This window comes from Mobula hypostoma, chromosome 11, assembly GCF_963921235.1.
Source record: "Mobula hypostoma chromosome 11, sMobHyp1.1, whole genome shotgun sequence".
In the NCBI taxonomy this organism is placed as follows: Eukaryota; Metazoa; Chordata; class Chondrichthyes; order Myliobatiformes; family Myliobatidae; genus Mobula; species Mobula hypostoma.
This window is the reverse complement of record NC_086107.1, coordinates 76,599,233-76,626,687: the sequence shown is the minus strand read 5'-3', so window position 1 is coordinate 76,626,687 and position 27,455 is coordinate 76,599,233. Positions and strand designations below refer to the sequence as shown.

The following is a 27,455-nucleotide window of genomic DNA, read 5'->3' as shown; positions in this document are numbered from 1 at the left end:
GTCCATAATCAGCTCTTTGGTCTTGCTGATGGTGAATGCAAGGTTGTTGCTGCAACACCACTCAACCAACTGTTATATCTTGTTCCTGTATACCAGGTCCTTCCTGAGACAGGTGTTGATTCTAGCGATAACCAACATCTCAAAACATTTCATCACTGAAGATGTGAGTGCCACTGAACAATAGTTATTGACACATGAGAGAATGCCTAGGAGGTGGCTTTTTAGAGCAGCTTGTGGTTGAGCCCACTAGGGGAAAGATAATTCTGGACTGGGTGTTCTGTAATGAATCAGACATGATTAGAAAGTTTAAGGTACAAGAACCCTTAGGAGGCAGTGATCATAATATGGTAGAATTTACTCTGCAATTTGAGAGGGAGAAGATAAAATCAGATGTATCAGTATTACAGTGGAGTAAAGGGAATTAGAGGCATAAAAGCCAAGACAAGCAACTAAAAAAGCCTGAAAAGAGAACAGATGAAAGGTAAAGTAAGCTAGCCAACTATATAAAAGAGGGTACCATAAGTTTTTTCAGATATATAAAGATTAAGAGTAAGGTGAGAGTATCAGACCGCTAGAAAATGATGTGTGAGAGGTAATTGGGGACAAAGAAATGGCAGACAAACTTAATACATATTTTGCGTCAGTCTGCAATTTGCAAGATACCAGCAGTGTGCCAGAAATTCAAAGTGTTGAGGGAAGAAGTGAGTGGAGGTGCTATTCTAAGGAGCAGGTGCTTGGGAAGCTGAAAGGTATAAAGTTAGATAAGGCACCTGGACCAAGTGGCCTTCACTTCAGGGTTCCGAAAGAGGTAGCTAAAGAGATTGTGGAAACATTAGTAATAATCTATCAAAAATCACTAAATTCAGGAATGGTTGCAGAGGACTAGAAAATGGCAGTTATCTCTCCACTCAAACTGCAAGAATGGAGGGAGGCAAATGAAAGGAAATTCACCCTGCAGTTTTAGAGGGAGAAGTTGAAGTCTGATGTATTAGTATTACAGTGGAATAAAGGAATTGCAGAGGCATGTGAGAGGAGCTGGCCAAAGTTGATTGGAAGGGGACACTAGCAGGGGTGATGACAGAACTGTAGTGGCTGAATTTCTGGGCAATTTGGAAGGTGCAGGACAGAAACATCACAAAGATGAAGGGAAGATGATGCAACCGTAGCTGACAAGGTAGTGGTCCCAATCTACCTGCATATTGAAATCCTCCAAGACTATTGCAACATTGCCTTTTTGACATGCCTTTTCTATCTCCCATTGTAATTTGTAGCCCATATCCAAGCTATTGTTTGGAGGCCTATATATAACTACCCTTGCAGTTTCTTAACTGTACCCACAAGGATGCTACATCTTCCAATCCTGTGTCATCTCTTTAAGGATTTGATTTCATTTTATACCAACAGAACCACACCACCCTCTTCACCTGCCTGCTGTCCTTTCAGTAAAATGTGCATCCTTGGATGTAAAACTCCCAATTAAAATCTTTAAGCTGCAACCCATTAATGCCTACAGCTTCATACGTGCCAATCTCTTAACTACACTACAAAATTATCTGCCTTATTCCATATACTGCGTGCATTCAAACGTAACACTTTCAGCCCCTCATTCTTCACCCTTTTAGATTTTGTCCCTGTTACACTGCATTTCATCCCACTGACTGCAATTTAGCCCTATCATCTGCCTGTCCTTCCTGACAGTCTCATTACACACTGCCTCTGCTTGTAGGTGAACTACTCTATCTTCAGCAGTATCACTCTGTTTCTCATTCCCCTGCCAAATTAGTTTAAACTCTGTGCAACAATTCCAGCAAACTGGCCTGCAAGGATATTGATCCCCCTTGTATTCAGGTTGTTACAAGGATTTACCCCTTAATAGTAATAATCAGGCACAGAGAGAACCTGTATTTACTGACATGTACCTGACATCTTTAGTCTCAACTAAAGAGCATGTGGGTTCACAAACTTAACTGTGCACACCCACTAGGATTCCCTGACCTTCCTCAAAGAGTCAATGAAGAGAAAAGGTATTACCGAGGAAAGGAGTCTATGCCGGCTAGGTGTTCCTTGAGGTCCTGATATACACATGTCTGCTGTGGGGTTATTCACTTCAGCAATCTGCAATGTTTCATCTCTGGAGAGTTGTCGCTCCTTTGCATTCAAAGCCTCTCACTTTTATATTCTTCCCTCACCAGTTCAAATGTTCTGCTTCAATCTCATTGGTTCGGGGTCACCTGACTAGCCTGGGTCACCTTCTTATTAGCTCTGGTCCAGGGCTGCAACCAGTATTGTTCTATAGTCTTTGCCCTCAGCCTTGTGCCTTTTGTCCTTTTCAACTCTGAGTGGGTCAAACCAGGTAACCCAAATATTGAACCTAACAATGTTATATTTCTCCTCCTGCAAGCCTGCCGCTTTACATAATAAATAGCAACTTGTCTGAAAATGGTCTCAATTTGCAGGTCATTAGCAGAAAACTCCTTGCATCTAGCTTTCATTGTTCTGATTAAATTATCCCAGAGTAAGAAGTCAGTTCAAAGAGTTCACAAAATTGTGGCTGCAAGGACAATCTCACAAAATAGCTGCCTCCACTTGTGTTCACTGATTATCATTCCTTCTGGCCAACAAGGTGTACCCCGTCCCTTTTGTTCAGGTCATAGCTTCCCAGGAAGAAATTCCAATAATCCAGAAATCTGAAGCCCTGCCTCTTGCACCAGTTCCTCAGCCACATAATAATCTGCCAAATCATCCTATTCTGATGCTTACTGGTGCATGGCTCAGGCAGCAATCCAGAGATTACTACCCTTGAGGTCCTGCTTTTCAGCTTTCTACCTAGCTCCCTAAATTCTCTCTTTTCCCTACCTATGTCAATATGTTCCAAGACTTCTGGCTTCGCACCTTCCTGCTTTAGAACACTGTGGACCCGATTCAACATATAGTTACAACAGTGCAAAGCAATACCATAATTTGATAAAGAACAGACCATGGGCACGGTAAAAAAAAAAGTCTCAAAGTCCTGATAGCCCCATCATCTCACGCAGACGGAAGAAGGAAGAAAAACTCTCCCTGCCATGAACCTCCAGCGCTGCAAACTTGCCGATGCAGCACGCTGGAAGCACCCGACCACAGCCGATTCTGAGTCTGTCCAAAAACTTTGAGTCTCCAACCAGCCCTCCGACACCGAGCACTAAGCACCATCCTCTACTGAGCGCTTCGACCCCGGCCCTGGCTGCCAAGCAACAGGCAAAGCTGAGGATTCGGGGCCTTTGCCTCAGGAGATTCTGGATTGCACAGTAGCAGCGGCAGCGAAACAGGCATTTCAGAAGTTTCTCCAGATGTTCCTCCGTGCTTCTCACGTCCGTCTCCATCAAATCAGGATTGTGCACGGCATCCTATTTAACAAATAACAGATATCATTCCGGAGTGGCTGCTGCGCGCTGCGTCACGTCGCCATCTTCTCTTCAAGTTGCTCTTCTATCTGCTTCCACTAATTCTAAGCACCTGCCACTCTATTTTAAAAGCAACTGCCCTGTAAATCTCCTTTAAACTTTCCCCCTCACACCTAAAATCTGCTCTAGTTTTGACATTTCATCCTAGGAAATGCTGGAGGCCAGCCAGCATTTATAGAGATGAATAAACAGTCAATGTTACAGACCAAAACCCTTGATCAGGATTGGACAAAAGGTTTGGTCCAAAATGTTGACTTTATTCCTCTCCCTGGATGCTACCTGACCTGAGTTCCTCCAGCATTTTGTGTGTAATACTCCAAATGTGTGGCCTAATTGAAGTAACATGACTTACTGACTTTTGTAATCAATGCCCCCCCCAATAAAGCAAGCATGCTGCAGATCTTCCTTAACAGCTAGTCCACTTAGGTTGCCACATCCAGGGAGCTACTGGCTTGCACCCCAGTGTTCAGTTCTGATAGCTTCACTTCTCGAAGGAGATGCAGAGGAAATTCACCAGGATATTGCCTGGGATGGACTGTTTCAGATATGATAGCAATAAACCTCAGCTTGCTGAGGAGAGACCAAATGGGCTAGGATTGTTTTCCTTGAAGCAGAGGAGACTGTGTGAGAAGCAACCTGATAAGGAGTATGTAGAATTGTGATGAGATTTAGAGAGGATCTGTGGAAGGCCAATTTCTTCCAGAAGTTGGTTAGAATTTGGAACCTACTGTCCAAACGGCTAATTGAGGCTGATACTCTCAAAATGAAGCATTGGCACATTGCTTGTCCCTACTGGAATTATCACAGGACACATCTGCTTAATATACCAACCCTGTGGAAGGTTAGTTTTTTGACTAGTCACCCCGGCACCCATCTGCGTATGCGCTGACACAAAGGCATCTATCTGTATGGCATGATCTGGTTTGTCATCTTCCCATCGGAGATCCACAATTGAAATGATCAAAGTCTAGTTTTATGCACAAGCTTTGGAAGTGGATTTTGGTCGTTGTGGAGAACTTGTCACTCAACCTCCTGCTGAGAAAGGAATCGTGCTGCTCAGAGGCAATTCACCAAAGAATAATTAACCCACTGTCATGATTTTCTCTGTAAACTTGAACGTTATCGGACTCTCGGTGTCTGTTAGTGTGATGTATGCTTTTTAAGCTGCTGTGGGATCATCTTTTGTGATACCTAATAACAAGATTTGCTTTCTTGTTTTGCAGATTCCAAGTGTTGTACCATATGAGATCTTTTATAGGCTGTGATACAGGGTTTCTTCGCCTACATCAGTTGCTGGTAGAGAGTTGGCGTCAGATGTGCTTCTACCATCAGGTGTTGATTTCTGACCAGGTGCAATGACCTAGTGGAGGGCTGGAGAGGATGTTTCAAAAGAAAGCATGTCCTCGCTTACTGGACTACCTGGTCTTCATTGGTGCCAGGTAATGATTCCTGCAACATTTGTGGTGGGATTGGGGCTCTGGCAGTTGGATTCCTCCAATTTGGGGGTGAGGGGAAACATAACAATGAGAGCCAGATGTTGACATTCCAGTGCTTAGTGGCAGGAGCCAAATGCCATTGTTCCCAAGCACTTATGGATGTTTTGGGGCTCAAAGAAGAAAATAAGTAATATCTACCTGCTATATCATAACTACTTGGGAAGTATCTGAATGTGAAGAATTTCATGGAAAAGCTCTTGGAAATCATCTTGCTGATTGCTGGAGTCAGAAGCTTGTGTTGGAGTGGTTTTACTAATTGTGCCTATGCCCTCCTCTCTGGCATTTGATGATTTGCTTTTCTCAGTATGCCTTCATCACCAGCCGCAGTATGCTCTTGGGGCAAAGAATCTACAATCTGCTGTCGAAGCAGATTGTGACAGACCAAGGCTGCTAAATGATGTTCAGTGCTATTATATGTATATAGGGCATAGCAGCACTGTGACAGGATGGGTTTCATGGTATTATTTTGCTGTATGATGGTTGCTTACGTGGCATTGCAGGTTGCTGCCTTGTTGGTAATGGATTGCCATGCACTTGATATTGCCAATATGACTGGGGATTGGGGCATTGGAGGAACAAGGAAACGTGGGAACTCCATGGCTGTTTGTGATGGGTGATTGGTGGCCCTGCTGCAGTCAGTAGTGGAATGTCTGTGCTCAAGTGGAAACGTGTGGTTATTTTTGGAACATATTTGAGATGCAGCATTATCTCTGGCAGGGGTGTTGCAGACTGATTGTTGCAGGACTCATAGAACTGTTCATTTTTATCTTGTCTTTGCAGGCAGCCCAGCAGTGATAGTATTGCTCAGACTCCTGAGCTGCTGCGTCGCTATCCACTGGAAGATCACCATGACTTTCCCCTCCCTCCAGACGTAGTCTTCTTCTGCCAGCCTGAGGGATGTCTCAGTGTGCGGCAGAAACGCACCAGCTTGCGTGATGACACTTCTTTTGTTTTCACTCTGACGGACAAGGACACTGGAGTGGTTCGATACGGGGTCTGTGTCAACTTTTACCGCTCCTTCCAAAAGCGAAGCCGGGACAGGCCAGACAGGGGGCCGCAGCACCCAAAGAGCAATGCCGTAGAGACACTGGATGACCACAATAACTCCGACAGTGGCTCATCCTTGGCCACGCATAGTGCTGATTCCACCCCTGACATCAGTCGTTCGCCCCGGATGAAATCCCATCTGAAGAGTGGGAATCGATCACGGAACAATACCCTAACTTCACTCTGCATACTCAGCCACTATCCATTCTTCTCTACCTTCCGTGAATGTCTTTACACCCTCAAGCGATTGGTGGACTGTTGCAGTGAGCGCCTGCTTATTAAGAAGGCAGGAAGCTTGAAAGGCATCCAAAGGTGAGTGTGTGTATTTACCAATCAGTATATTGGAAATTGTGGCACATAGAGGCTGGCGATTCTGGAATCTGGTGCAACAAACTGGAGGAACTCAATAAATCAGGCACCTGTGGGGGGGGGGTGGGGGTCAAGAAATCGTCGATGTTTTGGGTTGAAGCCCTGGGTTTTGACTTGAAACATTGACAATTTTATTCTCCCACAGATGCTGCCTAACCCACTGAGCTCTTCCAGCAGATTCTTTGTTGCATTGGCAATGGTGTTGTGTTCTGTTAAATATATTTATTCATTGCTATCAAAGAAGCAAAGAGAAATTGGGACAGAGGTGTACATTGCTAAAACGTGACTTGCAGCTTGGAACAGTTGATAGGAGGCCTACTCAGTTTATGGTACACTTCTTAGCACCACTGGCTGGGGTGTTAATGTTGCTTTTGACACAACTTTTACATTCCATTTGAGCTCTTGCTGTGTGCTAGCATAAGGGTTAAGGAGAAACGAGGAATAGAATTAAACTTGTGTGGGATATCATTGTCCATTGCCCAGTTTTGGTATATTCTGACTTTATCCCATCTAAAACATTGGTAGTTCTACATAGACACAGTTAAGGGTACTATTTGTGAAGAGAAGTCTTCACTTTGTATAAGGACTGCAGTGGTGTTCACACTTTGCAGTAGAATTATGGAGAATTAAATCTGTAATTGATATGTTGGCAGGGAAAAGTTATTCTCCCAGTTTCCTGCATCTGTTCTGGCAAAGTCAGTTGACTTGCCAATATTCCCTTTGCTCAACTGTGAGTTACATCAGGGTTGATGGCTATGATTTTTTTTTGCTGACTTCTATAATAGGCATAGTATTTCTCCTTTCCTTACCAGCTCTTCTCTTCAGATCACTTTCTGCAAGTTTCAACACTCTATCTAGAAACACAATTTCTTCCTTATTCTTTCAACATTCTAATTGACCATTCTGTCTGGGATACCCTGGTTTACTCTCCCATCTCCACCCATACCCAGCTCAGTACTTTTATGTCAGCAGGTCGGGCAGCATCCGTGGAAACGATCAGTCAGTGCTTCGGGCCGAAACCCTTCGTCAGAAACCCTTTGTCCTGACGAAGGGTTCCAGCCTGAAACATTGACTGATCGTTTCCACGGATGCTGCCCAACCTGCTGAGTTCCTCCAGCATGTTGTGAGTGTTGCTGTGACCCCAGCATCTGCAGCGTATTTTGTGTCAGTACTTTTATGTGCTGTTGCAGCTAACACATACCTTTAACCTCCTCCCTTATCAGTGCCCAAAACCCTAAACACATGGCCCATGTAAAGCAATTTGTTTATACTATTTCCTATTTATTATGCTATTAAATGGGCACAGTATTAGTTACACCTATACGCTGCTCATTAGTGCAAATATCTAATCAGCCAATCATGTGGCAGCAACTCAATCCATCAAAGAATGCAGGCATTGTCAAGTTGTTTTTCAGACAAACATCAGAATGGGGAAGAAATGATCTAGGTGATTTTAATCATGGAATCATTGTTGGTGGTTTGAGTATTTCAGGAACTGCTAATTTTCTGGGGTTTTCATGCACAACAGTCTTTAGTGTTTACAGAGAGTGGTGCAAAAAATCCAGTGAGTAGCCGTTTTGTGGGCAAAAATGCCTTGTTAATGAGAGAGGTCAGAAGAGAATGGCCAGACTGGTTTAAGCTGACAGGAAGGCGACAGTATCTCAAGTAATCATTTGTTATTGCAATGGTGTGCTGAAGAGCATCTCTGAATGCACAGCATGTTGGACCTTGGAGTGGATGGGTGACAGCAGCAGAAGACCACACTGGGTTCTACTCCTGTACCTAACAAAGTAGCCACTGAGTGTATGTGTCCATGTTGTCGTTTCCTCCACAAAGCGAAACAAGACGCAGATTAGGTGACTGCTATACAGATCATCTCTGCAAGCATGACCTTGACCTTCCAGTTGCTTTTTACTTGAATTCTTCATTCTACCTAATGATTTATATTGCTTCCTACTGCATTCCAACAAATCTCAACAGAAGTTCAAGGACCAGCACCTCATCTTCCATCTGAGTACTTTGGGCATGTTTATATTCAATATTTTCTAATAGTTAGCATTTCCAGTTTTGTCCTTTTTCAGAGATCCAGCATCCTTTATTAAATTCAGTTTTCTGCATTTTCACCTCTGTACTTGCGCATTGTCACTAATTTTGTTCTTTAATCTTGAGTACCATTTACCCTGTGACATAGCTTCACTTTGTTACCCAACTAACTTTCTCTGCATTTTAAACATGAGGAAATATGCAGATGCTGAAAATTTGAGAAACACACAAAAAAAGAAGAGAAGTCAGAGCAAGAAGTGGGGGAAGGGGAGGAAGAAGTACAAAGTGGTAGGGGAAACTGGGAGATGGGGAGGGGTGAAGTTAAGAGCTGGGAGGTCAATTGGTGAAAGAGATAAAGGATGGAGAAGGGGGAATCTGATGAGAGAGGGCAGAAGACCATGGAGAAAGGGGAAGGGAGAGGAGCACCAGGGAGAGGTGGTGGGCAGGTTAGCAGATAAGGTGAGAGAGGGGAACTGGAATGGTGGTGGGGGGAGCAATTACTGGAAATTTGAGAAATCAATGTTCATGCCACCGGGTAGAAAGCTACCCAGACAGAATATAATGTGTTGCTCCTCCAACCTGAGTGTGGCATCATCGCGGCAGTAGGTGCATCTTAAATCCTGCTTATGTCTATTTTTTTTTCTAGTTCTGAAATATGAGCACTTTTTCATTTCAGAGATTTGAATGCATCAAACACTTTCTGTTCTTGTTATTGTTTTTTTTTCAATAAATCTTATGTGCAGATCATGTCAACCATGTCCCACAGGACGCTCAGCACAGCAGGCATTGATATTCTTTAGTCACTGCTGATCATGGACATTGATGTTCCCGACCCTGTTGCTAGTTTACCTGAGTGGTAAACCAGATAAACTGATGTGGTAAAGAGGCCGGACTGGGCAACATCATCTGAGTTCCATCGCTGGCATCTTGGGATAATCTAATAGTGTACTAAAATGACTAAAACAATAATTTTTCCCAACATTAAATTTTATTTCTAGTTTAAAATTCTTGGGTGTGTGACGTGCATTGGTTTGGAAGTTTGCCAGTCATGTAGCTTTGCCTTGCTCCAGTGTGATTGATGGAGCAGTGTAGCTGTTGATGCAGCTTGTTTATTTTTGTAACTTGAATTGCTGAGAAAGCAGACTCTTGAGACAGAACGCTCCTGGGAGAGCTCCACTTGCTGCAATTTGTATAATTTGCCATTGATGAAGCCTTTGTCCTTGTCACATCACAGCTGATATCTGCAATTCTGGTTACAGTATGATGGTACTTTTTTTACCTTCCCTTTTGGTGATATAACACTCAGTCACTACCAACTATTTTCCTTTCCTGAATGCAACTCTCCTCAATTGTTCAGCATTCTAGAAATATTGTTTAACTCTAGGTAGAGCAAATTTCAGTTATGACTGTCATTTGTCACTTTAATTTTCAAGATTTCTCTTATTTTTTTGTAAAGTTTGAATTGAGACTGATACCTGTTGCTCTGTGAAGATGGTCATGGGCTGTTGTCTGGCAGCTTGTATAACTGAATGTCCCATTTCCAGGGAAATTAGTGTTAATCATATTGCTATGAATCCGGTGGCACAAGTCAGCCAAAGCAGGCGGGGACAACTTAGTGACTAACCCTGAAGAATACCAATGAGCTTGTTTCTGTTGTTTTGACTGTCTGGCAGCTCTGTGATAACTGAAAATTGAATATATTTGAGAGACCATCAACAGACTACCACGATGTGAACCACATGTTTCTACTGTTGTAGTCCAGGAGCAGCCCAGGCTTAGTGAATGTGGGATCAAATGTATCTAAAAATGAGTCAACCTGGTGGAGCTGTAACATGGGTTATTTTGAACTAAGCAGCATTCAATAGACGAAGTTAAGCAATTCCATAATTAAGAAATCAGATGACAGCTTTGGAGTCTTGCCACATCCAATCATGAGTGATGGTAATTAGTTAAACAGATGGGAGGTAGGGACAAAGAAGATATCCATCTTCAACCACTTGAAATAAAAGTTGAAGCATTCACAACCAACTTTTGCAATAAGTATATGATCCACCTCAACTTCCTACTGAGCATCACTCCATGTGATAACAACAAGCAGAGCAGAGACTGAATACAGCAGAGTACACTGGGCTGCAGTAAAGAAAATCTGCACTCCCAAACTAACTACATTTCTAACCAATCTATTCCTGTGCAGTTACAATACTGGAAACTACCCAACACTGTGTCCTGTCCTCAAAAATTTGGATGTTCTATGTAATTACTTATTACCCAGTCATTCTGCTCTTATCAGCCAACTGATAGTACAGTTGATGGCTTCTGTAAAGTGGCCATTGCTCATTAGTAAGACTCACTAGTAGCTAGTGTGAGGTTTGGCCGGTCCACTCAGACCAAGATGCAGTTGCAAGAAAAAGTTTGTGAATCCTTTTCAGTTAACTGGTTTTCTGCATTAGTTATCATAAATGTGGTCTGATCTTCATCTAAGTCACAATAATAGACAAATGCAATCTGCCTAAACTAACGACACACAAATAATTGGACTTTTCATGTCTTTATTGAACACATCACTTAATCATTCACAGTCCAGTCTGGAAAAAGTATGTGAACCCTTGTATTTAATAACTGGTAGAACCTCCTTTAGCAGTAATAACCTCCGCCAAATGTTTCCTGTAGCTGCTGATCAGACTTGCACAAGGTGAGGAGGAACTTTAGACCATTCCTCCATACAAAACTGTTTCATTCATCATTATTTCTCGGATACCTTGCAACCAAGGAAGGTTGTGCACCCGTGGCTGACAAGGGAAATTAGGGTTGTATCAATTCCAAAGAAGAAGCATACAAATTAGCCAGAAAAAGTGGCTCACCTGAGGACTGGGAGAAATTCAGAGTCCAGCAGAGGAGGACAAAGGGCTTAATTAGGAAGGGGAAAAAAGATTATGAGAGAAAACTGGCAGGGAACACAAAAACTGACTGTAAAAGCTTTTACAGATATGTGAAAAGAAAAAGATTGGTTAAGACAAATGTAGGTCCCCTACAGCTAGAAACAGGTGAATTGATGATGGGGAGCAAGGACATGGCAGACCAATTGAATAACTACTTTGGTTCTGTCTTCACTAAGGAGGACATAAATAATCTTCCAGAAATAGTAGGGGACAGAGGGTCCAGTGAGATGGAGGAATTGAGGGAAATGCATGTTAGTAGGGAAGTGGTGTTAGGTAAATTGAAGGGATTAAAGGCAGATAAATCCCCAGGGCCAGATGGTCTGCATCCTAGAGTGCTTAAGGAAGTAGCCCAAGAAATAGTGGATGCATTAGTGATAATTTTTCAAAACTCTTTAGATTCTGGACTAGTTCCTGAGGATTGGAGGGTGGCTAATGTAACCCTGCTTTTTAAAAAAGGAGGGAGAGAGAAACCAAGGAATTATAGACCGGTTAGCCTAACATCGGTGGTGGGGAAAAAGCTAGAGTCAGTTATCAAAGATGTGATAACAGCACATTTGGAAAGCGGTGAAATCATCGGACAAAGTCAGCATGGATTTGTGAAACGAAAATCATGTCTGACGAATCTCATAGAATTTTTTGAGGATGTAACTAGTAGAGTGGATGGGGAGAACCAGTGGATGTGGTATATTTGGATTTTCAGAAGGCTTTTGACAAGGTCCCACACAGGAGATTAGTGTGCAAATTTAAAGCACACGGTATTGGGGGTAAGGTATTGATGTGGATAGAGAATTGGTTGGTAGACAGGAAGCAAAGAGTGGGAATAAACGGGACCGTTTCAGAATGGCAGGCAGTGACTAGTGGGGTACCGCAAGGTGCAGTGCTGGGACCCCAGTTGTTTACAATATATATTAATGACTTGGATGAGGGAATTAAATGCAGCATCTCCAAGTTTGCGGATGACACGAAGCTGGGCGGCAGTGTTAGCTGTGAGGAAGTTGCTAAGAGGATGCAGGGTGACTTTGATAGGTTAGGTGACTGGGCAAGTTCATGGCAGATGCAATTTAATGTGGATAAATGTGAGTTTATCCACTTTGGTGTCAAGAACAGGAAAACAGATTATTATCTGAATGGTGGCTGATTAGGAAAAGGGGAGGTGCAACGAGACCTGGGTGTCATTATACACCAGTCATTGAAAGTGGGCATGCAGGTACAGCAGGCGGTGAAAAAGGCGAATGGTATGCTGGCATTCATAGCAAGAGGATTCGAGTACAGGAGCAGGGAGGTACTACTACAGTTGTACAAGGCCTTGGTGAGACCACACCTGGAGTATTGTGTGCAGTTTTGGTCCCCAAATCTGAGGAAAGACATCTTTGCCATAGAGGGAGTACAAAGAAGGTTCACCAGATTGATTCCTGGGATGGCAGTACTTTCATATGATGAAAGACTGGGTCGACTAGGCTTATACTTGTTGGAATTTAGAAGATTGAAGGGGGATCTTATTGAAATGTATAAAATCCTAAAGGGATTGGACAGGCTAGATGCAGGAAGATTGTTCCCGATATTGGGGAAGTCCAGAACGAAGGGTCACAGTTTGAGGATAAAGGGGAAGCCTTTTAGGATCGGGATGAGGAAAAACTTCTTCACGCAGAGAGTGGTGAATCTGTGGAATTCTCTGCCACAGGAAACAGTTGAGGCCAGTTCATTGGCTATATTTAAGAGGGAGTTAGATATGGCCCTTGTGGCTAAAGGGGTTAGGGGGTATGGAGGGAAGGCTGGGGCGGGGTTCTGAGTTGGATGATCAGCCATGATCATTCTGAATGGCGGTGCAGGCTCGAAGGGCCGAATGGCCTACTCCTGCACCTGTTTTCTATGGTTCTATCTTTCTATGAACAGCTCTCTTCAGGTCATGCCACAACATCTCATTTGGGTTAAAGTCTGGACTCTTAATTTGACCAACTTCTATTAAGTTTCAGGTGACGACTGCTACCTTGACATTCTCCTGCAAAATATCTTGATACAGTTTTGAATTCATTGTTCCCTTAGCGATTGCAAGCTGTCCAGTCCCCAAGGCAGCAAAGCAGCCCTAAACCGCAATGCTCTTTACACAATGCTTCACAGTTGGGGTGAGGTTTTGGTGCCCTTTTTCTTCCGAACATGTCAGTGTGCATTTCTGCCAAAAAGTTCAACCTTTGTCTCATCTGTCCACAGAATATTGTTCCAGAAGCGTTGTGGAACATCCAGATATGGAACGTGCAGCAATGTTTTTTTTTTGGAGAGCAGTGGTTTCCTCCATGGTGTCCTTCCATGAACACCATTCTTGTTCAGTATTTTTCTTATAATGGACAGATGAACAGAGGCGAACAAGTTCTAGAGATTTCTGCAGGTCTTTTGCTGTTATCCTTGGGTTCTTTTTTACCTCCTTCAGCATTGCACGTTGTGCTCTTGACAGGACACCCACTCCTAGGTTGAGTAGCAACAGTACTGAATTTCCTCTGTAGACATTTTCTCTTACTGTGCACTGATGAACATTCAGGTCTTTAGAAATGCTTTTGTAGCTTTTTCCAGCTTCATACATCTCTACAATTCTTCTAAGGTCCTCTGAAAGTTGTTTTAATCAAGGCATTGTGCACAAAAACAGATCTTTCTTGAGCAGAGTTGGCTTTGTCAGTAACCTGACTTTGTGTGTCTTTTTTATAGGGCAGGGCACCTTGAGAACCCACACCTCCAATCTCATTTAATTCTTTGAAACACCTTTCTCCAAATAGCTGTTGAATCTAGGCATTACCACAGAGGCTCACTTACTTTTTTGAATCTAGACTGATTGTTTAAGTGGTGTACTCAGTGTTGACAAGAAGTACAATTGCTTGTGTGTGATTAGTCTAGGCAGATTGTGTTTGTCTATTATTGTGACTTAGATGAATATCAGACACATTTTATGAGTAATTAATGCAGAAAACCAGGTAATTGAAAAGAGTTCACAATCATTTTTTTTCAACTGTACTTCACTGTTAAATTGCTGTTTCACTGTTAAGCTATGTTAGCATTAGACGGACAGTAGCATTAAGGTTCCTTTGCTGACGTTTGAGAATAAAATGTTTGGGAGGAAACTAATCTAAAGATTGTTGTGCTTGATGCAGTTGGTCAATTTACCTCATTATTGGCAAGTCTGCCTAAGGTACCCTGTTAAAGGGTTTTGGTCCGAAACGTCAACTCTTTATTCCACTCCATAGATGCTGTCTGCCCTGCTGAATTCCTCCAACATTTTGTGTGCAGTGTTATGGAATTCTAGTATCTACGGAATCTCATGTATATGATAGTGCTTCCCTCTTTAATCAATATAGTGAGTAATGTATCTCTCTCTAGACCCTGCTGGTGGGCTGAGTTCCTTTATTTATTTTGATCTGGTCATTCCTTTATGATCAGGGATGAGTTCCTTCCACTGTTTAGGCGGCGCTTGTTCCTATGGTTTTTAGTACCATCTTGAGAGCTCCTTCTCCACTTTGCTTGTGAGCCTTCAGTTGATGGGTTTGTTGCATTTTTTAGTGTGGCTTTGATTATTAATCTTTCCCAGCAATAAATAATCTATTGGAGTAACCTAGTGGATTGAGCAACATGTGTTTGGGAGTGGGGGTGGGAGCCGAACATTTGGGGAAGGAATTATTGATGTTTTGGGTTGAAACCTTACACCAGGACCTTTGAATCATAATTTTTGTCCACCTGGTAATTGCTTTCCATGACCTAATGCAGAGTAGAATATCTTTTAGTATGTGTTTCAAGTTGGCACTGTTGGGTAGGTTTGACTTTAGTGCTGGGATAATTGATCAAATGGTCTTGGGGCACGAAGCTCATTGTCTTGCAGTTTTTCAGTCCACCAAAGGCTGTGCGGGAACATAGAGGATTGATTGGATTTCGTTGGTGTATGTCTTTGGGAGATGGTCCCTGAGAAGGGAAGTGATCCATGTTTTGCAGGAACTTAAACCATGATCTTTAATTGTTGGAGGGCAGTGTAATGCTGCGGGGGTTGACGGGGGCTGCAGATTAGCGAGGCTCTTGATCTTATGAATTTTAAGTGTAAGGTTTTTCTTACACTCACTGTGTACAACTGCTGTACACCCTACCTGTTAAGAACTGTGATGATCTAACTAAACTGGTTATTCCAATTATACTGGTCTGCCAATGAATCCTTGAGTTAGGGAGGTGACCTGTTAAAGATTTGAGAGGATGAAGGATAACTGGATTTTGGGAAATTCTAAATGTCAAAGTTCAAATTAAATTTATTATCAAACTACTTGCACGTCACCATATACAACCCCAAGATTCATTTCCTGTGTGCATACTCAGCAAATCTATAGAATAGTAACAATAACAGGATCAATGAAAGATCAACCAGAATGCAGAAGATGAAAAACTGTGCAAATTCAAATATAAATAAATAGCAATAAATAATGAAAACATGAAATAACAGGGTAATGAGTCCTTAAAGTGAGCTAATTGGTTGTGGGAACATCTCAATGGATGGGCAAGTGAGTGTAGTTAACCCCTTTGTTCAAGAGCCTAACGGGTGTGGAGTGGTAACTGTTCTTGAACCTGGTGGTGTGAGTCTTGAGGCTCTTGTACTTTTCTACCTGATGGCCATAGCGAGGAAGGAACATAGTCAAGGTGGTGAGGATCTCTAATGATGGATGCTGCTTTCCTACAGCAGTGTTTCATGTAGATATGCTCAGTGGCTGGGAGGGCTTTACCTGTGATGTATTGGGCCAAATCTGCTACCTTTGTAGGACAGCCTCTTAGATCCGATGGCATATTGTTAAAGAACCTAAATTTAATAATATTGGCAGGACAATGAAGATCTTGGGTATCATTTCTACTTGGGATGGTACTTCAGCGACGCTTGATGTTATGGTGCAGTAGCTCTGGCTCACCAGGTAAGGCCAAGCCTGGAAAATTAAATAGACCAATATCCCTGTAGCCTGATAAAGAGCACTCCTCTCTTGCACCCTGCCCCGAACTGCACTTTTGTGTCTTGTGTCAAGTTCACCTATGTTAGAGGTGCCATTGTCACCTTACGCAAGATAGAAGTGTAGAGTTATACTATTATGGAGAAAGGCCCTTTGCCCACCATCTGTGCTACATTCAAAGGTGTATTTACACTAATCCTACATAAATTATTTTCTATTCTGCATATTCCTATACCAGATTCTACTACTCCCAAGCACACTAAACACAATTTACACGACCAATTAACCTGTCAATTCACACGTCTTGGGGATATGTGTGTACTGGACAAACCAACACGGTCAGAGGGAGAACATGAAGAAATGCAAACAAACAACCCCCAACGTTCTGATTGAACTTGGATAAACCAGCCCCCAACGTTCTGATTGAACTTGGATAAACCAACACGGTCAGAGGGAGAACATACAGCAATGTAAACAAACAACCCCCAGCGTTCAGATTGAACCTGGATAAGCTAGTGTAAGGGGGTTTCTTTTTTTTTTAATGTCACTGCATAGTCTAATTAAAATGGCTTCTTTGTTATGTTATAATTGAAAGGGCTTCTTTCTCAGTTAACTGCTGAGAAAGTCCTTCCCGCTAGCAGTTTGTTTGAATCACGTTACTGATAAGAAGATGTGATGAACCAATTGCGATAGTTGTTATGTTTTTGGTGTATCTGTAAGATATTGTATGCGCGGGGTTTTGGGGGAGAAGGCGGGAGAGAGAGACAGAGGATGGATCAGGTGCTGGGAGTCCGCTAACAGGGTCGGTCTCCGAGCGGGGCGTTCGGCGAGGACAGGAGACGGAGACGGACTCGTATGGAGCGTCTGGTCGACCACCGTTGTTGGTCCCAGGCGGCCGGTCGAGGTGGTCCAAGGGGTCGCAGGGTAAAGAAGAAGGGTCCTGAGCTCCAACTGTTTGTGCACGAAGAGATTGAACTTTGATAAGTGTGGCGCCTTTTATTTTCCTTTTATATTTTATTCTTTATTAAGTATATAGTTCCAGTAATATCTATAAACTGTAAATCATTTAATCGTATCTGGTGTATTGTCTGTTATTTGGGCGGGGTGCGGTACATCACACAGCATCCACACAAACTGATTACCCAGTGTGGCGGGGCTGAGGGCTGTCTCCCTGGACGACAGTGAGCTGAGCGACCCTGAGGCTGGCCAGGGGGGCTACACTAGCCCCCAGCATTCTGATTGAACTTCGATAAACTAGCCCCCAACGTTCTGATTAAACTTGGATAAACCAGCTCCCAACGTTCTGATTGAACTTGGATAAACCAACCCCCAACGTTCTGATTGAATTTGGATAAACCAACACGGTCAGTGGGAGAACATTCAGAAAAGCAAACAGACAACCCCCAACGTTTTGATTGAACTTGGATAAACTAGCCCCCAACGTTCTGATTGAACTTGGATAAACCAACACGGTCAGAGGGAGAACATACAGAAATGCAAACAGACGACCCCCAATATTCTGATTGAACTTGGTCTCTAGATCTATGTGGCAGCGGCTCAGCTAGCTGTGCCACTTTACTACCTTGTAGCTTTATTCAGAATTTTGAGTAGGAAGTCAGTACAAGACTTGTGGCTTGCACAGTAGGCTAATGATCATACATGAAATAATCAGTACTGGTCAGACTTGGAGTTTCTGGCATTCTCTGAATCCCTGATTACTTTTCTCCAAGAAAAAATGTTGGTTTGATCTTTTACTTTTCCAGGATTCAGTAAGGATTTCGATTCTGTTTCCTGGATTCAACTCCTAATTCCTACCAGTCTCCATTGGAACAGTTTCATCTTGTCTGTCTTTAATACCTTATTCATTGCCACAGCAGCACCTTCCATTTAACACTTCACTGCTTGCCATCTTAGCTATCGGTATTGAGGCATTCGGCTGCAGAGGAGTGCATGACTGATTGCTCCTGGTAGTCTACACAAAACTCACATTTACCTTGGTGGATTCATGCTTTTTACACTGAGGGCTGTCACTCTATGGGCATTAGTGAGTTCATAATCTACTCAATGGTGAGTTGAAGCTGTTTTTTTTATCCTTGGGTGATTTCTGAACTGATTAGCACAGAAAGCCTGCATGTAGGCTGGTTTAATTATAGTTAGCTTAAAAGAAAAGGATGGATTTTAGGAGCCATAATTTAGAGTTGTGTTGATCTGGAAGTGCAGTGGTCTAATTACAATTTGTTTAATCACAATGTGGTTGCAACTCCATATTAATTGGTTGAAATCTTATTCACACCCAGCAAGAGTGAGTCCTTTGGTCATGTTTTATTCCTGGATAGGTAGCCCTCATCAGCTCACATGCTCTGCCTCCTTATCTGCTCTTTATTGCTTTTTTATGATGTTCTGTCTCTGTTTTTTCATTAGGTCGAAAGGAATTGGTATGCGCTCAAGCTTTCTTTCTCCTTTCAACCTATGGAAATTATTTTGTGTGCTGTAACATAATGTGGTTTTCCTTTTCTTTCTCAGAGACACTATGTGGCGGCTTTTCACTGGCTCTCTGACAGTGGATGAAAAGTCCAGTATCGTCCTCCATGACGTGAGAGAAATTGAATCCTGGATCTACAGGCTCCTGCACTCCCCTGTGCCTGTTCCTGGCCAGAAGAGAGTAGATGTGGAGATACTACCCCATGAACTCCAGCCAGCCCTAACCTTTGCTCTTCCAGATGTGGCCCGCTTCTCCTTGGTGGATTTCCCTCTGCATCTGCCCCTCGAGCTTCTTGGAGTTGAACCCTGCCTGCAGGTGCTCAGCTGCATTCTACTGGAACATAAGGTGAGGAGTGGGCATTTCCCTTTGCTTACTGTGTTGTTGAATAAAACTACAGTTCTGCTGAATCCTCCCCCTTCAAGCGAAGCTTGAGAAGGGGGAAGCTAAAGTTAGATGTACTCATATAACAGAGAGTAAAGGAAAATACAGAGGCATGAGAGAGGAGCTGGCCAAAATTGATTGGAAGAGAACACTGGCATGGATAATGTTGGAGTCGATTGTTAAGGATGTATTCCGGGGTACTTGGAGGCATATGATAAAGTAGGCCAATGTCAGCATGGTTTTCTCAAGGGAAAATCTTTCCTTAGAAACTGTTGGAATTCTTTGAAGAAATAACAAGCAGCATAGATAAAGGACAATCGGTTGATATGTACTTGGATTTTCAGAAGGCCTTTGATAAGCTACCACACATACGACTGCTTAACAAGTTAAAAGTCCTTGGTATTGCAGGAAAGATGCCAGCATGAATAGAGCATTGGCTAATTGGCAGTTTGCAAAGAGTGAGAATAAATGGAGCCTTTTCTGGTTGGCTGCTAGTGACTAGTGGTCTTCCACAAGGATCCAGAGGGGGCAATTAGCGTTGAGGAAGCAGAGAGGCCGCAGAAGGATTTAAACAAATTAGGAGAATGTGCAAAGAAGTGGCAGATGGAATATAGTGTTGGGAAGTGTATGGTCATGCATGTTGGTAGAAGAAATGAAAGTGTAGACTATCTTCCAAATGGCGAGAAAATTCAAATATCTGAGCTGCAAAGGGACTTAGGAGTCCTCGTGCAGGATTCCCTAAAGTCTAATTTGCAGGTTGAGTGGGTGGTGACAAAGGCAAGTACAATGTTAGCATGCATTTTGAGAGGATTATCGTGTAAAAGCAAGGATGTAATGTTGAATCTTTATAAAGCACTGGTGAAACTTCTCAAAGTATTGTGAGCAGTTTGGGGCCCGTTGCCCCCTTTGGAGGTTATGGGGAGAAGGCAGGCGATTGGGGCTGAGAGGGAAAAGCATCAGCCATGATGAAATGGCAGAGCAGACAATGGGTGAAATAGCCTAATTTTGCTCCTTCTCTTATGGTCTTATAGTGCTATAATACAGTCTGTTCCAAAATAAATGTAATTTATACAGCGTTTCAATCTGGCATACATTGGATTGGACTCTGTGGTTACAATTCTGTGAAATGTTCTTTCTTTTGTCACAGGCAAGACATTGTGCAAGACGTGTTAACAGTTGGAGAACTTAAGCCCTGACTTCAGAGTTTAATCAGCAGCTTAAGTACATCTCCTAAAATGATGAGGTGGTCATCCCATACTGTGTGAAGGGAATTTATGCTGGGACTGTGTGTATAGAGAACAGTATAAAGAACTGTAACTTGTATTACCAGTCCTGTACTCCACATGCAGAGCCCAAATGGAATTACTTGTTTGCCCGTGACTAATGGCCTGATTTTTTTTTTTGAAGTTTATTAAGGTATAATTGCAAGTGTTCTGAGTGAAATGTTCGGAACACAATAATGAATTAGCGTTCTGTGGGACAGTGGTAAATGAGCTACCAGTATAATTTATATTCCAGCCAAATATCAGAGCCAGAAAAATCATTGAAAAATATTGCCCACTAGTATTTGTTACTTAGAATGGCAGCAATTAATCAAAGATGATCATAATTAGTAATTTACCATGGGAAAGTTGCATCTGGATCAATTAATTTAATTATTTTGAAGGAATAAGGAAGGATGAAGAGAGTGGCACATTTAATGGAGTCCATAACAAGGTTTAACACACCATAGTGGTCAGTTTATGCTCTGTAAGCTTCTGGGATTTCAGATTGGATCCGAAATTGATTGTGGAAATGAGAGAGGGTGTGCATACAAGTTTTGCTAACTAGTTAGTTGTCTTGATGAGCTGATTTACAAGCTGTGCTTTATGGCACTCCTTTCTATTTCTCTTAAGCTAATATACAAACAAATTTATGTTTTGAGTGTTTAGTAGTTCCTCACCATTTAAAAACTATTTAGTGATTGTCATGAAGTGAGATACACTGAAAAGCTTTATTTGCATGCTAAACATGCAGATCACTTCATATATCAATACAGCAAGGTACATAGAACATAGAACAGAAACAGGCCCTTCGGCCCACAATGTTATGCCAAACCAATTAAAGTAGTAATCAAATGGCTAGCTAATCTCTCCTGTCTTCCAAATTCCTTACATTCAGGTGCCTATCTAAACATCTTTTAAAGGTCCCACAAGCCTCTGCATCCAAAATGTCATTCTTTACAACTTCTGACATCTTTAGCAGGACCCTACTGCCAAACACATTTTTATCTCCCCTCACCATCTGCATTCTGCAGAGATCGTTCCCTCTGTGATTCCCTTGTCCATTCGTCCCTCCCCACTAATATCCTGCTTGGCAATTATCCCTGCAAGCTGAAGAAGATTGCCTCCTGCCAATATCAACCAATGCTCTGTGCAAGCTAGCATGAATAGAGCATTGGCTGATGGGCAGGAGGCAAAGAATGGGAATAAAGGAAGACTTTTCTGGTTGGCTGCTGGTAACCAATGGTGTTCCACAGCCATTGGTGTTGGGACGGCTTTTTACATTGTATGCCATTGATTTAGATGATGGAATTGATGGCTTTATGGCCATATTTGTTGGTGGAGGAGCAGATAGCGTTGAGGAAGCAGGGAGGATGCAGAAGGACTGTGACAGATTAGGAGAATGGGCAAAGAAGTAGCAGATGGAATACAGTGTTGGGAACTGTATGGTCATACACTTTGGTAGAAGGAATAAAAACAGATTATTTTCTAAGCAGGGAGAAGATTCAAAATTTTGAGATGCAAAGAGACTTGTGAGTCCTCTGCAGGATTCCCTGAAGGTTAACTTGCAGGTTGAGTTGGTGGTGACGAAGACAAATGCACAGTTATCATTCATTTCGAGAGGACCAGAATATAAAAACAGGGATGTAATACTGGGGCTTTATAAGGCACCGGTGAGGCTTCATGTTGTGAGCAGTTTTAGGGCCCTTATCTAATAAAATGTGTTGACATTGAAGGGGGTTCAAAGGAGGTTCACGAAAATGATTCTGGGGTTGAAAGGTCTATCATGCGAGGAGCATTTGGTGCCTCTGGGCCTGTACTCACTGGAACTTAGAAGAATTTGGCGGGGGGTGGTATCTGACTGAAACCTATTGAATGTTTAAAGGCCTAGATAGAGTAGATGTGGTGAGGATGTTTTCAATGGTGGGAAAGTCTAGGACCAGAGGACACACCCCCAGAATAGAGAGAAGTCCATTTAGAATGGAGATGAGAAATTCCTTTAGCCAGAGGGTAGTGAATCTGGAATCTATTGCCACAGTCTGCTGTGGAGGACAGGTCTTCGGCCGTTTTTAAGGCAAAGGCTGACAGATTGTTGATCAGTCAGGGTGTGAAAGGTATATGCCCTCTTTTGCTTTTATGTTGGCTTTGACTACCTTTGTCAGCCACGGTTGTGTCATCTTGCCTTTAGAATGCCACTACTACTTTTGGAGAATTGCTTCCAGAACCTTTAGCTATTACTGCTCTTCCGTAATCTCTGCTAGTATCCCCTTTCAATCAACTTTCGCCAGCTCCTCTCTCATGCTTCTTTAATTCCCTTTACTCCACTGTAACACTAATACATTTGACTTTCGCTTTTTCCTCTCAGATTTCAGGTGAATTCTATCATATGATGATTATTCCTCCTAAGGGTTCTTTTACCTTAAGCTGTTAATCAATTCTGGTGCATTACACAACAACCAATCCAGAATAGCTGATCCCCTAGTGAGCTCAGTCACATGCTGCTCTAAAATGACATCTCATAGGTATTCTAGAAATTCTCTCTCTTGGAGTCCAAAATTTAAGAGATTTTGGATCCTAAGAGAGATTTTCCCAATCTACCTGCATATTGAAATCCCCCATTACTATGGTAACATTGCCGTTTTGACATGGTTTTTCTATCTTCCATTGTAATTTGTAGCCCGCATCCTGGCGACAGTTTGGAGGCCTGTATATAACTCCCATCAGGTCTTTTCACTCTTGCAGTTTACCCACAACGATTTTACATCTTCCGATCCTCTGTCACCTCTTTCTAAGGATTTTATTTCATTTTTTAACAACTAAGCTATGCCACCCCCTCTGCCTTCCTGCCTAAACTTTTGATATATCCTTGGATGTTAGCTTCCAACTATGATCATTTTTTAGCAATGACTTTGAGATGCTCAGAACATAATACCTGCCAATCTCTAACTGTGCTACAAGATCAATCTTATTCCGGATACTGTGTGTATTCGAATATAGCACCTACAGTCCTGTATTCATCATCATTTTTGATTTTGGCCCTCTGTTATACTTTAACCCATTCCACTAACTGTAATTTTGTCCTATCATCTGCCTGTCCATCTGACAGTCTCACCACACACTGCCTCTACTTCCATCCTCAGTCCTATCACTTAGGTTCTCATCCCCCTGCCAAATTAGTTCAAACCCTTCCCAGCAGCTCTAACAAATCTGCTGGCAAGGATATTGGTTCTGTTTGGGATCAGGTGTAACCCTTCCCTCTTTTACAGGCCATGCCTTCCTCAGAAGAGATCTCAATGATCCAGATATCTGAAACCTTGCCCCCTGCTCCAGTTCCTCAACCATGCATTCATCTGCCAAATCACCTTACCCTTACCCTCACTGATGGCAAGGATGGTGTGGACCCAATCTGAGATGTCCCTGGCACCTGGAGGCAGCATACCTTCCAGGTGTCTCTACTGCATCCACAGAATCCTCTAACTATAGAACCCTCTATCAGTACTGCAGTGCACATCTACTCCCCTTCCCTTCAGAGCAACATTGCCAGACTGGGTGTCAGAGACCCGGTTGCTGTGGCTTCCCTCAGTAGGTTTCCCCCCCCCCCCCACCCCATCAAACAGGATCCAAAACTTATTATTGAGGGGACCTGCCACATGTGTACTCTGCACTGGCTGCCTATTTCCTTTCCCTCTCCTGACAGTCACCCAGGTATCTGCTCCTGCAACCTAGGGGTGACCACCCCCCTGTAGCTCCTACCTTACCTCTCAGTTTCCCTTATGAGCCAAAGGTCGAGCTATAGCTGCTGCAAATGTGGTTATCTGGAAGCTGGAGGTCTCCCAGAGTTCCCTCATCTCACACAAAGAACACAACACAGACCCTGGAGCCACCTTTACTACTCTATGTAGTAACAGGAGAAGAACGAAGAAGAAGAACCCTCCCACACCATCACCGACTTTTTATCAGCTCAGGTGATCTCCCATCCAATGCTACCAACCTTATAGTTCCCACACCCCGCACGTCCCGTTTCTACTTCCTACCCAAGATCCACAAACCTGCCTGTCCTGGCAGACCTATTGTCTCAGCTTGCTCCTGCCCCACCGAACTCATTTCTGCATAACTCGACACGAAACGAGGAAGATTTAAAAGGACTCAAATCCTGATTCGACTATAATTGGGAGAAAGAAGACTGAGATTCGGAGGGGGAGTGTGGAGGAAGCCTTTTTAAAATTTTTCGGTTTTTTTTTCATCGGCGTCAGGACTGTGCAGGCGTGTGACGTCGTGGAGGGAAACGAGGAAGATTTAAAAGGAACACAGCCTTATATAGCGGGCAGCAAAGTTTGCGGGCTGCGGAGTGAGCCGGGAGCAGAGTGAAGCCTTAAGGGCTTTGGCTGAACGGGCTTAGGCAGAAAGGGGCGAGGCGAAGAGAGTTTGGTTATTCATTCTTTTCACTGTTTGAAGAGAGGGGCAAGTATGAGTATGAGGGCAGCTTGTTGTTCTCAGTGCCGGATGTGGGAGGTAGTGGAGTTTCCAAGCCTCCCGGATATCCACATCTGCGCCAGGTGCGTCGAGATGCAGCTCCTAAGAGACCGCGTTAGGAAACTGGAGCTGCAGCTCCATTACCTTCATCTTATCAGGGAGAGTCAGGAGTTGATAGAGAGAAGTTACAGGCAGGTGGTCACACCGGAGCCACGGGAGGCAGACAAGTGGGTGAAGGTTAGGAGGGTGTGATAGTTAGGAACAGTCAACATGGATTTGTGCGTGGAAGGTCATGTTTGACAAATCCTATTGAATTTTTTGATGAGGTTACTAAGAAAGTTGACGAGGGTAAAACAGTGGATGTTGTCTATATGGACTTCAGTAAGGCCTTTGACAAGGTTCCACACGGAAGGTTAGTTGGGAAGGTTCAACCGTTAGGTGTTAATATGGAAGTAGTAAAATGGATTCAGCAGTGGCTAGATGGGAGACGCCAGAGAGTAGTGGTGGATAACTGTGTCTCAGATTGGAGGATGGTGTGTAGCGATGTGCCTCAGGAATCTGCACTGGGTATAGTATGTGTGTGTGTGTGTGTGTATATATATATATATATATATAATGTATATGTTGGCTGGGTTTCATCTCCTAAGTTACAGAGAAAGGTTGAAAAGTTAGGTCTTTATTCTTTGGAGTGTAGAAGGTTAAGGGGGGATTTGATAGACTTGATAAGTTCTCCCTCATGTTACCCCTAAACTGTTTCTGTGCTGTAATTGTTATACTGTTTCTGTGCTGTAATTGTTATATGGTTATATGGTTTTATCCCCCCTGTTCAATCCCTTTCTACCTATGTTCGTGAAACTTCTCATGCTCTTAAACTTTTCGATGATTTTAAGTTCTCTGGCCCCCACCGCTTTATTTTCACCATGGATATCCAGTCCCTATATACTTCCATCCCCCATCAGGAAGGTCTCAAAACTCTCCGCTTCTTTTTGGATTCCAGACCTAACCAGTTCCCCTCTACTACCACTCTGCTCCGTCTAGAGGAACTAGTCCTGACTCTTAATAATTTCTCCTTTGGCTCCTCCCACTTCCTCCAAACTAAAGGTGTAGCTATGGGCACCAGTATGCCTTTTTGTTGGCTTTGTGGAACTATCCATGTTCCAAACCTGTTCTGGTATCTGTCCCTCACTTTTCCTTCGCTACATCGACAATTGCATTGGCGCTGCTTCCTGCACGTATGCTGAGCTCGTTGACTTCATTAACTTTGCCTCCAACTTTCACCCTGCCCTCAAGTTTACCTAGTCCATTTCCGACACCTCCCTCCCCTTTCTAGATCTTTCTGTCTCTATCTCTGGAGACAGCTTATCTACTGATGTCTACTATAAGCCTACTGACTCTCACAGCTATCCGGACTATTCCTCTTATCACCCCGTCCCTTGCAAAAATGCTATCCCCTTCTCGCAATTCCTCCGTCTCAGCCGCATCTGCTCTCAGGATGAGGCTTTTCATTCCAGGATGAGGGAGATGTCCTCCTCTTTTAAAGAAAGGGGCTTCCCTTCCTCCACCATCAACTCTACTGTCAAACGCATCTCCCCCATTTCACGCACATCTGCTCTCACTCCATCCTCCCGCTACCCCACTAGGAATAGGGTTCCCCTTGTCCTCACCTACCACCCCACCAGCCTCCGGGTCCAACATATTATTCTTCGTAACTTTCGCCACCTCCAACGGGATCCCACCACTAAGCACATCTTTCCCTCCCCCCCCCTGCTTTCTGCAGGGATCGCTCCCTACGCGACTCCCTTGTCCATTCGTCTCCCCCCATCCCTCCCCACCGATCTCCCTCCTGGCACTTATCCTTGTAAGTGGAACAAGTGCTACACATGCCCTTACACTTCCTCCCTTGCCACCATTCAGGACCCCAGACAGTCCTTCCAGGTGAGGCGACACTTCACCTGTGAGTCGGCTGGGGTGATATACTGTGTCTGGTGCTCCCAATGTGGCCTTCTATATATTGGCGAGACCCGACTCAGACTGGGAGATCGTTTGCTGAACACCTACGCTCTGTCCACCAGAGAAAGCAGGATCTCCCAGTGGCCACGCGTTTTAATTCCACGTCCCACTCCCATTCTGATATGTCTATCCACGGCCTCCTCTACTGTAAAGGTGAAACCACACTCAGGTTGGAGGAACAACACCTTGTATTCCGTCTGGTTAGCCTCCAACCTGATGGCATGAACATTGACTTCTCAAACTTCTGCTAATGCCCCACCTCCCTCTCGTACCCCATCCGTTACTTATTGATATACACACATTCTTTCTTTCTTTCTCTCGCTCTCTTTCGCTCTCTCTCTCTCTGTCACTCTCACTATATCCCTTGCCCATCCTCCGGGTTTTCCCCCCCTCCCCTTTTTCTTTCTCCCTGGGCCTCCTGTCCCATGATCCTCTCATATCCCCTTTGCCAATCACCTGTCCAGCTCTTGGCTCTATCCCTCCCCCTCCTGTCTTCTCCTATCATTTTGGATCTCCCCCTCCCCCTCCCACTTTCAAATCTCTTACTAGCTC

At 43.4% G+C, this 27,455-nt stretch overlaps 1 protein-coding gene across 1 annotated transcript in view; it reads left to right on the top strand.

Moving 5' to 3' along the window:
• The window catches only part of madd (MAP-kinase activating death domain), a 183,895-nt gene that overhangs the window by 28,312 nt on the left and 128,128 nt on the right, over positions 1–27,455 (top strand). Inside the window, exons 2-4 of the mRNA XM_063062301.1 lie at positions 4,667–4,882; positions 5,720–6,298; positions 18,819–19,122. Coding sequence (XP_062918371.1) covers positions 4,824–4,882; positions 5,720–6,298; positions 18,819–19,122 — 942 coding nt within the window. The 5' untranslated portion in view covers positions 4,667–4,823. The remainder of the gene's footprint in view (positions 1–4,666; positions 4,883–5,719; positions 6,299–18,818; positions 19,123–27,455) is intronic.